Here is a 14,561-nt window from a genome sequence, read left to right as displayed (position 1 = left end):
GTTATTTAGGAAATCCTTCCTATACTTCAAGTTGGAAATGTTTCAGTTAAATATTCCACGATAAAGTCATTGCTTGTTTTTTGTTTTTGAAGATAATGATGGTGAGTCTGACTGAAGGATCTGTATAATTTTAAGCGAGGCATGTCACTACGAGTCTGAGTATGCAATGTTATACACGTTATAATTGCTTTTTAAAAGATGCAGCTTGCTAAAAGGCCGTTGCACTGTTTTCAATTTGCTTTAAATGTGGTCGAGACATTTCCAAGAACTTTTCTCTATGGACGTTTTTATTTTAATTTACATACATGTGTATCTACTTAAATATTTACTCCAACATTTTCAGCGATTATTAGGGTATTATCCATGTCCGTGTTAAAGGTAGGAAAGGAAAAATGAATGACCAATTTAAAATTGGGATTCAAATATGAGATCCAAGAACTGAAGCAAACTATGAAAATAAATTCTTGACAAATATATTTTTTGACTTTCTTACTGGTTTACACCTGGTCCAGAATAAATAATACTTTCTTGTCTAAATAACTGAAACGTAATAGTTATTGTTCGAGGAATAGGTCTGCATTCTGTTTATAGACCTGTGAGGTTTTCAAATCTCCTCACAGGTCCATAAACACCATGCAGACTTATACTGAGAATGATAACTGACTTACCTACATGCTTCTTTGTTTAACATAGTCCAGATTGGTTTCAGATATGTAAAACGTTTGTAACATGTATGTATGATTAAAAACAAATAATTAGAAGAAGGAAAAAGACAATATGTGCTACAATTTATCGGATACTATTAATATAACAAAATGCCCAACTTGCTACACACCTGTAAATATATTTGTCAGCAATTACGACATGACATTTCGTATTGCATGAAAAATCCGTGCACATTTGGGAAATACTGAGGTCAGCAATGTGTGTCTAGTCAGTTAGTCAAAATTTGACGATAATAGAATTTAATAAGGGTTTTTTTTTAACATAATTATTTGATAAAACTGCAAATTTATTAAAGAGGCACCACAAAATAACTGTATTCTTTTGTGTTTCCATGATGGTAATTATACATAAGGGAGTCAGTGGAGCAGTGGTTAGCAGGTTGGACTACAACGCCAGCGGTCCGGGTTCGATTCCTGATCGCGGCTGATATCCCGACTAGTGTTCAGTGCTGGGTGATATGCTTAAATCGGTACTGTTTTCGGCAGTATCGGCCTAGACTGGATGCTGGGGAGGTAAATATGACACCTGCCGTGGGCTCGGCTGGAAATAAGTTGTTCCATCCATTCCAGGTGGGGACTTTCGTCGACTACCCACGTTAAGGTTGAGAATTAGGCCTTGAGAAACGAAAATCAAACAACACCAAATCATAGAAAGAAAGAGTTGTTTGACATAAAAATTGAACAGCATGCAAAACACGTATATTACTTTACGAAACAAGTGTCAGTATACTGATATAACCATTGAATTCCGGAAAAGGAGTGCCTAAAGGGGCCCCACTTCCGGACAGTCAAACGCCCAAAAAAATCCTCACCATTTTCAAAGAACTGTTACACATGTTCGTTTCGATGCATTTGCAATGGCGTGCGAGTAGTGAAAATTCGCACAACAAGGAGGAACACAGTTTTCAGCAATTGTTTATCTTTATTTCTTTTTTTCTTTACAAATGGTATTCGTTTTCAAAGGGAGACAAATTTTTCCGAATATTTTAAGTACAAATGGCATTCATTTTCAAAGGGAGACAACTTTTTCCGAATATTTTAAGTATTCGTCGAGAAAAAGTTGTCTCCCTTTGAAAATGAATATCGTTTGTAAAGAAATAAAGATAAACAATTGCTGAAAACTGTGTTCCATCTTGATATGTGAAATTTCACCACTCGCACGCTATTGCAAATGCATCAAAACGAACATGTGTAACAGTTGTTTGAAAATGGTGAGTTTTTAAAGGCGTTTGACTGTCCGGAAGTGGGGCCCCTTTAGGCAGTCCTTTTCTGGAATTCAATGTTTATATCAGTATACTGACACTTGTTTCGTAAAGTAATATACATGTTTTACATGCTGTTCAATTTTTATGTTAAACAACTCTTTCTTTCTATGATTTGGTGTTGTTTCATTTTTGTTTCTCAAGGCCTAATTCTCAACCTTAAACAAGAAACTTTACTTTACCTTTACTTTACATGATTTGCACGAAAAATATGAGATATGCAAGAATTTAGTCTCAAATTGACAGTGAGATATATTAGGCCAAGACAATGTGTTTAATGTCTTAAAATTGTATTGAATTAATGTAGTAATATGTACATAATTCAGTGTTTTAGCTAAATTTCGATCACATTTTGTTCCTACAATGTGAGACAGTTATTTATCTATATTCTTAGAACTATACTAAAAAGAGACTGACTGAATAAGTTTGCAGATAAAGTTGTGAAAACACATTTATTCAGGTAGGGCCTAAATTGTCCACCTGAAAAGCTGTATTTTACCAGTATTATAAGAATGATTTTCATAAAGTTTTTATGGGCGAAAAAAGTAGGTCACTAGGTCGTGGTGGGTCTTTAAGTTCTTTAATTTGCTACTTAAATAAACATTGCCGTATAAAAGTATTGATATAGATTTGTCATTACATTGTCACAAGAAATGCGTATCACGTTAGCCAGTGATGCGTGCCCATTACGTTACACACAAAAGCGTAATTAGGTTCTCTTTTATATTTTGGTAAAACAATCTTAGCAGACTAGGCATTTCTCCTAAGCGTATATCATCTCGATCGGGATAAATTACATACACTAACCGGTGTGACGTGGATAACATAGGAAAAATAGAACACATAAAAGTTTTGATAACTTTTTATTAGGAAAGTGCTATTATTCTATACCTATTTTATCTATCCAATCACGAACGTTCATTTGCAACACGTGACCGTACAATATATTACGGTATTTGGATGCACGTGCGTACCAAAATCCTGTATTTTCTGTATTTGGACGCACGCGCGTACAAAAAATCCTGTATTTTCTGTATTTGGACGGTTCAACAGTCCCATGTTAAACATACGATAAAGCCCGAAACGCGTGAAAATGTTCCGAATGTAAATCGGATGAAGTAAGCGCTCTAATATGTACAGAGTTTGATTATGCGTCTTGAAATCTGGATTTAATTTGAGATTTTTTTTGTCTACAACACACAAAAACGATTCAAGGGATAACAATGCTATCTGATTTAGATATTAAAACGTTCGTTAATAATCAAAAACTTAAAAATACAGTAAAAAGGATCATCAGATGTTGGAATATTTGAAAAGTCGCTTAAAGAAGCCATTCCGGACGAAACCTAGAAATTGGTATCAGCCCTGACTGATAGCTACCTCAGCAGTTTTTATTTAACGGTTAAGAAACAAAATGGAGAAGATTATGAATGGCAACGGACGGGCGGTCAGCATCCAAAACATGTCTGCTCTATAATTCAGTTTTCGTCGGATCTTCACCAAACTTGCTGACAATGTTTTTGGTGGCATTTACTCCTTGATTATAGTCCTTGAATTACTCGAAAAACGGGGAATTTAGCCTTGTCCGCTCTTTTAAGTCGAACAGTTTTCATCCGATCTTCACCAAACTCGCTGACAATATTTGTGGGCATAATATCTCAGCAAAGTATTATTACCACCAATTTAATCGTCAAATGGCTGTTGTAGGGAGGTTGCACCATATACTTTTTTAATGATGATACGCAGAAAAAACAACATTCAATGAATTACGTATATTACGTATGAAGTGAAATAAATATAGAATAAAAAGGTTATTTAAGGTCTAACATTGTTCGGTATAATATATATTTGCACTCATACCAAGCTGGGAAAAACTAGAAAAGACAGGAATACAATATTCAGTGAAACATTTTTAATTTAAACTATTATTATTATAGAAAGATAAAATAGATATAGAATAAAAAGGTTATTTAACATTTTACTGTACAATACGAGATATATTTGGACTCGTACCCAGCTGAGAAAACCATATTGAACTCGCCTAGCGGCTCGTCCAATATGGTTTTCTCAGCTGGGTACTCGTCCAAATATATCTCCGTATTGTACAGAACAATGTTGAATAACCTAATAATATTCACCATCATGAAAACCTTGAAAGATACATGTATTCTAAAAACGTAAGGAAAGTAAGGCACATATTTTCGCTGGAAGATGTTTTTCTTTCTTATAGACAACATATCGAAAACATACAAAATATGGGTATCCATGGTTTTCCGGAGATATTTCGACTTAATCCTCAGATTAAGAATGAGTTCTACAAAGAAAACAATTTTCATGATCAAAAATTTAAACAAAAATATTTATTTTGCTTACTTCTGATTGGCTTTATTGTAAAATATGATTTATTACATTCACTGCATTTGTCTTTCTGCGTTTTACCTTAAACTTTAGCTGCCACGTGATATAATTATCAAAAAATCAAGGCTTTGCCTGATTATCTAGGTTCAGAGTTCAGGTTTGCAGAATTTGATCGGACAAACGCTGGACCGAGGACAGATAGCGATTAATCACAATTATGACAATAGCTCGTTTTGAGAAAGTTGTGCCCTGGTCAGCTAAACATTGGGCCAGTAGTACAGAAAGAAAAATGTGACAACCTGATAGCCATGATTTTGTTAAATTTGATAATTTGAACAATTTAAGTATAGGGTGCCTTAAGGAACATAAGTGCAAGATTAAAATCACACAGACCGTTTCTTACAAGAAGGTTTTAAAATTTCCACTAATTTTAACGAATGTAGTTTGAAAATAAAAATGGAAGTAGTGTCATCTATAAATTTTTTAATCGGACTACCAGTTTCTGGTAATACGCCTTTCTTAAGATTTTCTTTTATGTTGTCATGATAACCAAAACCAAAGTTCAGCACGGAATCGGTTTATTTGAACAACTTTAGGAGATGACCAGCCTCTGAACATTCATTTCAACTTTCATTTATTTCCAAAAAGTAATTTTAGAAGTGTCATTTACAGAAGACTTTGACAGAAGTACGGTGACTGATATACGCTCGGTGTTTGTCGAGTGTTCACAATTATTGTACCCCCCGACAACAAAGTTGTAAGGGGGGTATACTGGTTTCAGGTTGTCTGTCTGTCTGTCTGTTTGCCGTCTGTCCGTCCGTCTGTCCGTAGACGCAATCTTGTGCGCACCATCTCTCCTTATCCCCTTGACAGAATTTAATGAAACTTCACACAAGTGATCAGTACCAACAGTAGTTGTGCATGGGGCATGTTAGGTTCTTTTAGAAAAAAATTTGCAGAGTTATGGGACTTTGTTTTTTTGTTACTATACTATATACATAGACACAATCTTGTGCGCACCATCTCTCTTCATCCCCTTGACACAATTTAATGAAACTTCACACAAGTGATCAGTACCAACAGTAGTTGTGCATGGGGCATGTTAGGTTCTTTTAGAAAAAAAAATTTGCAGAGTTATGGGACTTTGTTTTTTTGTTACTATACTATATACATAGACACAATCTTGTGCGCACCATCTCTCCTCATCCCCTTGACACAATTTAATGAAACATCACACAAGTGATCAGTACCAACAGTAGTTGTGCATGGGGCATGTTAGGTTCTTTCAGAAAAAAAAATTTGCAGAGTTATGGGACTTTGGTTTTTTGTTACTATACTATATACATAGACACAATCTTGTGCGCACCATCTCTCCTCATCCCCTTGACACAGTTTAATGAAACTTCACATAAGTGATCAGTAACAACAGTAGTTGTGCATGGGGCATGTTAGGTTCTTTCAGCAACAAAAATTGCAGAGTTATGGGACTTTGTTTCTTGTTTACATACTATTTACATACAGTCTGCATATGCAATCTTGTGCGTGCCTAATCTACCAAACCCTTGCACACAATTTAATGAAACTTCACACAAGTGATCAGTACCAACCCTAGTTGTGCATGGTGCATGTTACATTCTTTTAGATAAATATTCTGCATAGTTACGGGACTTTGTTTTTTGTTACTATACTGTATACATACAGTCTATATACATACAGTCCACATAATTATGCAATCTTGTGTGCGTCAAATTGCAATGTACTGTGTCAGTACATGCGGGGGGGGGGGGGTACATTCATCACCTTTAGTGATAGCTCTAGTTATTACTAACTTTGAATGCTTTTGTACAAGGCAAAGCAAAAAAAGAAACAGAATAATGGTACAACTTGCATGTTAATAAATATTCATGGAAGGTTTAAAAAAATCTAAAATACGGATAATGTTCATGGTAAAGAATAAAAGAAATTTAATGAAATTCCGCCAAATGATAAGTTTGTTATGTACAAATATGTAGATTTTTTAACAATTAAAGGGCAATAACTCTAAAGTTACTAATGAAATCCGGGCGAAATTATGTGTGCACAACCACATTATGTTGATCTAAATTCAATTGAAGTTTCATAGTTCTAGCTCAAATATATCAAAAGTTATGAAGCAGAAATTGCCATATTTATAGTGCCCTATATAGTTAACACTAGAAACTTCTAAGGGCCATAACTCTGGTGTAACTTGGGCAATCTGGCTGAAACTTGACGGGCCGCATAACATCATACTGGTAAACATGTATTTGAAGTTTTATTTAAATATTCCCAACCAGTTCCTAGATATGGCAGCTCCGGACGGACAACGCCAAAACTATATCCCTCCGGCTTCGTCGGGGAATAAAAAAGGATATATACAACATCAGAAAACACGTTCAAAGCCTAGTCAAGTAGTATACGTATTCCTTATCAAGTATTTAAAGACATGAGCACATTAGAAATTTAGTAATAAGTAATTTTCTCTAAAAATATACAAAAAACTACCACATCTTAACAGCAGATGAAACAATAAATGTATTTGCAAAACGACATATGAGTGATGTCATTTGTGTTGAACATTTGAAAAGCGACCCGGAAAAATTGAAAAAAAAATCATTCATTGTTTTTTTAAGTTAATACTAAGCGACACTTATGCCTCAATTTCAGTCACATTTTTCAGGGCAGTATTTCAACACACATGTAAAGACAACAAATTATTTTATTTAAATAGTCAAATGAATTGGTCAAAATATGAAAAAGGCAAAGCCTCTGAGCGAGCGTAGCATAAACGGCAAAGAAACTATTCACTGATTAAAACAATTTCGAGAACATTTCACTTAAGGAAAAGTTGAAGGAAAGAAACAAAAATTTAGTATCATTATACCTGTAACAGCGAATAGCATACGTTGCAAAATTTACGGAAAGCCGGTGTTACGGTGACGTCATTACATGTTTGTGGCGTTTTTATTGCTTATATGCTTATTTATGACATTTTATCCATTTTCCGGCCAATGCTTAACCTTGTAAACGAAAATCATTTTTTTCTACCAACTGGAAAACTTTCTTGCATTATTTTGAGTGATGGATAATATTCAGCAATCAAATGAAGTTCTGTATTCACTGCCAACAAAGCATTTCCTGTGGGCACCTGCCCTCTAGGGACACGCACTTCGTAAAATAAAAGCAAATTTGAAATTATTTCCATAACATAACTTTTTTAAAAATAAAGACACCTTATGAACATAGAGATAGTAACTCAAATATAAAATAAAAAAACAAAAACAATTTTCCCGACTTTGACGGAAGTAGAACAAAATGGCGGCATCCAAAATGGCGGCGCCCAGGCGAGAGGAAAATTTTTCAGCTACATCACTTTGCCCCCATTTGGCACACATTTGCTATATTCGCCTACACATTGCCGTAAGGCGAGCTACCTGATTTGTCAGACATTATCAATATCAAAGTTATGTATTTTATAGGTATATGTCGATAAAATTATTTATGTCGTTGTTGTACATTTTGGCGAATGTGTCCCATTCTAAATTATGTTAATGTATGTACTACGGTAAAAGCCAATCAGGGAGTTCCTTTTATCACGTGATACCGTTTAAACAATCGGAAAACGGCATCTTCCTTCTTCGAAAAAATTCCAGTGTGAAAAGCACGCTTCCTTCCTCTAAGTTTATTATGGCTAATTTCTGGTTTTATCTTACCACCACATATTTTCCCATACATAGTCCTCAGACTCACACATGCTTCGTTTTGAAGAGATGCACATAAATGCATATATCTAGGCCACCTTTACCTTTATTGATTGACCCTTCTGAATATTTAGATCACACCACCGTGTCTAAACGTTAAATGGTTAATACATATCATTCGAGTTTGAATTTTAAACTAGTTTGAGTTTGAGGAAATTTAATTTGATAAATGCTGCTTAGATGACTTAACGGAAGTTAACTCTTGACATACATCAATTAAAAGCTTTAAACCGAAAATGGTTTTGGTCAGCAGGCGCATGCGCGGCTTTGTTGAATAAATGCAGCTCACTGATGGATCTGGATGAAAAGAAGATCGACAGTAATGGCACCATAATAACATGTCCTGCTAGAACTTTGTAATGCTCATCAAGCTTAACTGACATTTATCATTGATGGTGCTCCTATGATAATCACAACAACATCATTAGTAGAAAAAGTGACATAATTTTATAAAGCCAGAAAGTAATAGAACCGTTGCATCACATGTCATGACATCACTTAGAACCAGTCATATTTGAATATTTTATGTATATCTGTCTGAAATTTGAAAAGAATTGTCGCCGGTCATCATTATAGTTGAGTTGTGTCCCTTGAATAAAGATGGCGTCTTATTTTTCACGTGGATAATTTTAACTTTTTATTATTAAAATGGAAGTGGACATAAATGAGTTGCGTGCTAAAATTGGATGTTTTATGCAGCCTAATAAGACTGTTTTTCGTTTGGCTATTCTAAGTATGCCAAAAAGTGCTTGTACATTGTGCAGTTTAATTTTGAGAATTGTCACGTGCTTGTCACTTGTGTAGATTTTGAGTGGAGATGTGGAATGTAACCCGGGACCTCAAAAAATTGATAATTCTCGTGAGGCAGGCAAACAGAAACCTAGCCCTTGGGACCATGGTGCCTCAGGTGGAGCCACAGCTGGACTTACGAACCATAAAGGTGGTAATGATGGAGTTGTTACACGTCAGCGATCGATATCATCATTTACTCTTTCTCAGCCCCAATCGCAGGCTCCCGGTGAAAGGCGTAGTTCTTCAGCTGGCCAGTTTAACCTAGATTCGGATGTTGTAGATAATGCAAGTATTTTTTACTTTTTGAGAAATATGAAAAGAGACCTTGATAAACAAAATGATCGGGTAGTGTCCGATATCAGTCAGATTAATACAAAAATTGACTCTATGTTCTGCACAATGCAAGATTTGAAACGGGATAATGACACATTAAAAAAAGACAATGCTGAACTCAAGCGACAAGTTCGTAGTATGAACTAGACTTGATCGCTTTGAAAGTTATGCTCGTCGCAGCAACTTAAGAATTAATGGGATTTCTGGTAAAGTTGATGAGAAATGGTCCATCACTTATAAGAAGGTACGTGACTTTATGCGTAATACATTGAACTTTGATGATCAAGCTGATCAGATTGATATTGATAGAGTCTATAGGTCTAAATCACGTGATGAGGAGGTATCGACCATTGTTGTGTGTTTTACAAAACTAAAAAACTGTGATCTCGTTATGAGGCGTGCAAGCTCTGTGCTTAGATCAACATCAGGTGTTTCTGTTCAACAGGACTTTACTGATCGTGTTAGACGACACAGGAAAATACTTGGCGTACGTATGCTATCTGAACGCCAAAAAGGAAACTATGCTGTGGTTCGCTACGATAAACTTTTCATAAATGATACTATCTACAAATATGATGATGACACCCAGAATATTGTGAACATTGGTAAACGTAAATTTACAAGGCGACCACGTGTTGGAACACATGGTCATGTAAACTCAGCTGGCGATCGCACACCGAGATTGGAAGATTTCCAGGGCAATTCAGATGACGTCAGTATATTCGGAGCACGTGATCATCCATATGATTTTTCTCAACCAGTGAACGCTTTGCCGACATATGACGTAGTGCATTCAGATACTAGTGCGGCTGAATAGGGATTAGGCCGAGGCATACAAAATGATAGTTCCCAGACAAACTCAAAGCATAAACATTGTAACGTGGAATATTGCCGGTTTAAACAAATACTCAAATGATAGTGACCTTAAAAACTTTTTGTTTTCATTTGACATTATTATTTTATGTGAAACATGGAGTAGATTTAAGGGAGAATTTGATAATTTTAAAGATTCTTATTTACATTATGATTATGTTAGACCATTCCATCCTGAATCTTTACGTAATAGTGGAGGAATTAGTGTGTTTATTAGCACTGCGTTGCATAAACTAAATGTTATTGACCGCATCTATGAAAACTTTGACAATTGTGTGGTATTATATTTTAAATTATCCTCCATTTTTAATGCTAAAGATGTTATTATGTACTTCACTTATGTTTCACCTGAGGGCTCATATTTTTATAATGATAAATTAGAGAAGAATGGTATTTTAAGCATACAATCTGATCAAGAAACTGTAAAATTAGAAAATCCGGACACGCTATTATATTTGTCAGGCGATACAAATGCTAGGACAAAAGACTTTAGATTTTATACCAGTTGATAATTTAGATTATATTTTTGGAGATGTTGCCTATGAGGGTAGCAATTTTGACATTCCACGTAACAATAAAGATAACTTAAAAAGAGACAATTTTGGTAAAACCCTAGCAAATCTGTGTGGCATTTTTGTTGTTCATATTTTAATCTTGTCACCATTATTAAGACTGTTCAGTAGATTATATGTATAGAAAATTCATTCGAAAGTGTACAATACCGTACAGTTCATTTTGAATGCATTTTTATATCTATAGATAATTTTGACCTTTCCAAACACTGCAAATGTAAAAGTATATAAAACTCGTATCATTTAAAGATATTTTATTCTTCTATCCAACTAGAATTAGTTGCCTTATATCAGCATAAAAGGTTTATACTTTATCCCAGATATAGCTTGATAATGTATTATTGATAAACTAAGCCTAATGATAGAATGGCACTACATTAAATAAAGATAAATTTTATACTCGCAGCCTCTTGCCTACTTCTCCTATCAGCAGAAACTATCCTTTAAATCTAGATGAAAATTATGTATAACTTTTATTTATACCAATGAAGTCAGTAAAATGTCATCTATTTGTGCCAATGTAATAAGTTGAAGATGTCCAAAACGTTATTTATATTTTATATATTTTTCAATCAGGTGACGGCTACGTAATACATCTTTCTCCACCCCCATCAAAAACACCAGCAGCGAGGGAACTGTGTTCTGCAATAGCTACTAGCAGTGGTGTCACTACCATCAGTGATGAGACAATTAACATGTCGCTGTTTGGCAGTATCAAGGTCCGTAGGGACAAGTAAACAGACGTGGCGGCGGGTTCGGCAATTGTTGTGAACAACGAGTGCGACTCTGAGATGACGTAATGACATATTTAGGCACATATTATATATATATATATATATATAATTTTAAGATTTTGACTTTGACTTAAAGTTATTTACAAGATAACGGAGAGGTTGCACACACGTTATTTACAAGATAATGGAGAGGTTTCACGTACGTACGTATAGTTATAAAAATTGTGTTCTACGTCATCAAGCATGCGTATATGTCCTGTTTATATAAAAGGCACAGCTTCATTAGAATATTTTGCGCAAATCGAATATATACATGTTTGTGTGTGTTTTGGAAATGCCGACTTTTGAAAGAATGGTGCGTGGTGTAAGAAGTTTCTAGGTCTAGTCTTTGGAATATATAACATTTCCTAGAACTATATCATTTTGTATAGAAATACTTGTCAAACACAGTTTATACATTTGCATTAATCGCACTGGCATGACTTATTTATACTGCTGGTGACTTTATACATAAAATTTGGACAACACATTATCATTATACAATCCTGGTTGAATTCCCTCACATATCTATACATTATCCTTATTGCTTCATTTCAGCCCATACCCAGGACAAATCGTGGTTAAGCGCGCGGAATCAAAGCTTGGAACGAATGACTACAATCCCTTGAAATGGAATTGTGAACACTTTGCCACATGGTGTAGGTATGGTAAAGCAGTATCTAAACAGGTAAATGCTGAAGCTGGTGTTTTTATGCTTAACGAGTCGGAAAATAAATACTGACACATATTCTTAACTGGCATAAGATTAATTTCATATATATTGATTGCAATGCTTTCGATACAAAATAAGTTAAAAACAAGATATGACGTAATTGCACGTCCCATTTAATATTTGACAGATTCTATAACGCAGTCAGACTGAAGAAATTACAAAACTCAATGCAACTTAAATATACCTATCTACAGCGAAATTTAAATACAATTATACAATTTGTATTTATTGACACAGGTGCCATTCAGTAAGGGCTTGTCCAACAACGCGTACTTGGTGCAGTTGCCGGGTATCGAAGTCATTCCGCATGGGTCACTTCCTGAAGACATTGGTATTAAAGGAAATATAGCTGTAGGACACTTTATTGGCGCTGAAGGCATTCCGCCCGAAAGACTTGCTGAAAACATGGCTGACGTAGGAAATACAGTTTTGAGACTTGCACTTGGAATTCCGCCTATAAATCAGCCTGGGTGTGCAATCATGTGATGAAACATTTCAAAGATCAGACAGAATAAGTGAAAGAGTAACAAGTTCATCAAACAACTCCAATCTAAATCTAAAATGAAGATGCATACCTCAGTTTTATTTGCATTTCCGGTCCTTTTGGGAAGAAAAGCAAAGAGGTAAACATAGAGTCTATGAATTTGGAGTAAGGTCTACAATTTAGGGAAGGTCTGACTTCTCGGTATGTTATCTATGTCATCACCATCAACTGACAGCACACTGATGTACCAATGTTGTGTTCTATTAATAGCATTTAACCCAGTCTCAGTGATGTACCATGTGACCTCGCTTCTTGCCAAATTATAATTGTGAAGTTGATTTGAAAACTTAAAGATACCAACGCCGACCTTTATACAGTTCCAAATGTATATTGTAGTTTATCTAAGTAAACATCATTTCGAAATTGGAGGTCGAAAATAAGTTTAATCCATACATATACAAAAGTTAAAACTCTGGTACAATTTGAGAAACACTAACAGAACTGTTCGACATTTGTTTTATAGTATTGTTGTTTGTCGATAACATGGTAGTTCAAAACAGCGAGGGTATGGATATGAACAGAACCTTGACAAGACAAAGAATAACAGGCTACTGTCTTTTAACATCAATGTTATCAGATCGAGGTTGATATGGGCTGGAACGAGTGAGAGAACCAATCCCCTTCCGCCCATATCATCCGAGACCTGATCCAGACTCGGGTCAGAGATACTTTAAAGTTTTTAAAAATCACTAAAGGACCATATATGATAAGGGGTGTTTTGGGCACCCGATCCAGTTCTGTTTTTGAATGCATCATTAGATTATAAAATATGTCTATTTTCTTGATTTAGTTGTCAAATATCTTAATAAAGTCAGTATTTTTAGAAAAAAAAATACTGATTTATATATACATGCGTCCAAGAGTGTGAATATTTGGTTTATGAGGGGGTATGCTTAAAAAGTGCCATACTGAAGTTATTTTGTACTTAAATTAGAACTTGACCTGATCATTTATTGCTAATACAGTGTACAATTCATTTTGACATTTAATACCCATTATAATACTTGAATAAGAAAAACAATATAAAGGGAGATAACTCTTCTTTACTCAAAACAGCTGAAAAGTAAGGTAAAAAATGTATTTTCTCAATTTTCCAAAATAAAGACACATCAAGAAATGATTATTGTTTTATATCTATTTTATCTTATTTTGTAAGTTTAGAACTTGTCATGGTTACAAATCTAATTACTTGTTACCATGGTAACAGATTGACTTTTTATGCATTGTTTTTTAAAAGGATCCATTATTTCTCCTCAAATGCTTGTAAATGACCTTGTCAAATCAGTGTAAAACAAACAGCAGGTTGACCTGATACTATAAGATTTTCAGCAAAGCATTTGATAAAGTGAGTCATGAGAAAAGTGGCAGCTGGACTTGGACATGGAATTCAATTCTTCCAAGTGTCAAGTTATCTGCGTCAAAAGAAGGAAATATCCTATTCCCCCATAATACCACCTGCATAATACATTACTAGAATATGTCGCCTCAACAGAATACCTTGTCGTGGATATCTCAAACGATCTGTCGTGGGACGCCAATATAAATAGGTCAACAAAAAAGACAAATCAAACTCCATGGCATATCAGCATGGCATATCAGACCCTCGTCAGACCACAGCTGGAATATAGTTCCGAAGTCTTGTCTCCATACACACAAACCAAAATAGACCAAAACACAAGCGGTCCGAAGACGGGCAGCACGTTGGGCTATGTCTGACTTTGGCCGCAACTCCACTGTCACTGACATTCTATACAGTCTAAAATCTCCGGCGCCTTTACACCCGACTCTCTCTAATGTATAAAATCTCAAATCAACTG

General features: G+C 35.0%; 2 protein-coding genes across 2 annotated transcripts in view; both read left to right on the top strand.

The window, feature by feature from the left end:
• LOC128549514 (uncharacterized) overlaps positions 1–14,561 on the top strand; it is a 103,477-nt gene that overhangs the window by 39,167 nt on the left and 49,749 nt on the right. The window lies entirely within an intron of this gene.
• On the top strand, positions 8,699–13,912 carry LOC128549517 (uncharacterized). The gene is made up of 3 exons (XM_053526290.1): positions 8,699–11,490; positions 12,026–12,155; positions 12,438–13,912. The coding sequence occupies exons 1-3, from the start codon at positions 11,486–11,488 to the stop codon at positions 12,684–12,686; spliced, it is 384 nt and encodes a 127-aa protein (XP_053382265.1). The 5' UTR covers positions 8,699–11,485; the 3' UTR covers positions 12,687–13,912.

This window comes from Mercenaria mercenaria, chromosome 16 (genome assembly GCF_021730395.1).
Source record: "Mercenaria mercenaria strain notata chromosome 16, MADL_Memer_1, whole genome shotgun sequence".
In the NCBI taxonomy this organism is placed as follows: Eukaryota; Metazoa; Mollusca; class Bivalvia; order Venerida; family Veneridae; genus Mercenaria; species Mercenaria mercenaria.
Note: the sequence above shows the minus strand (reverse complement) of the source record. Positions and strands in the feature narration are given on the sequence as shown.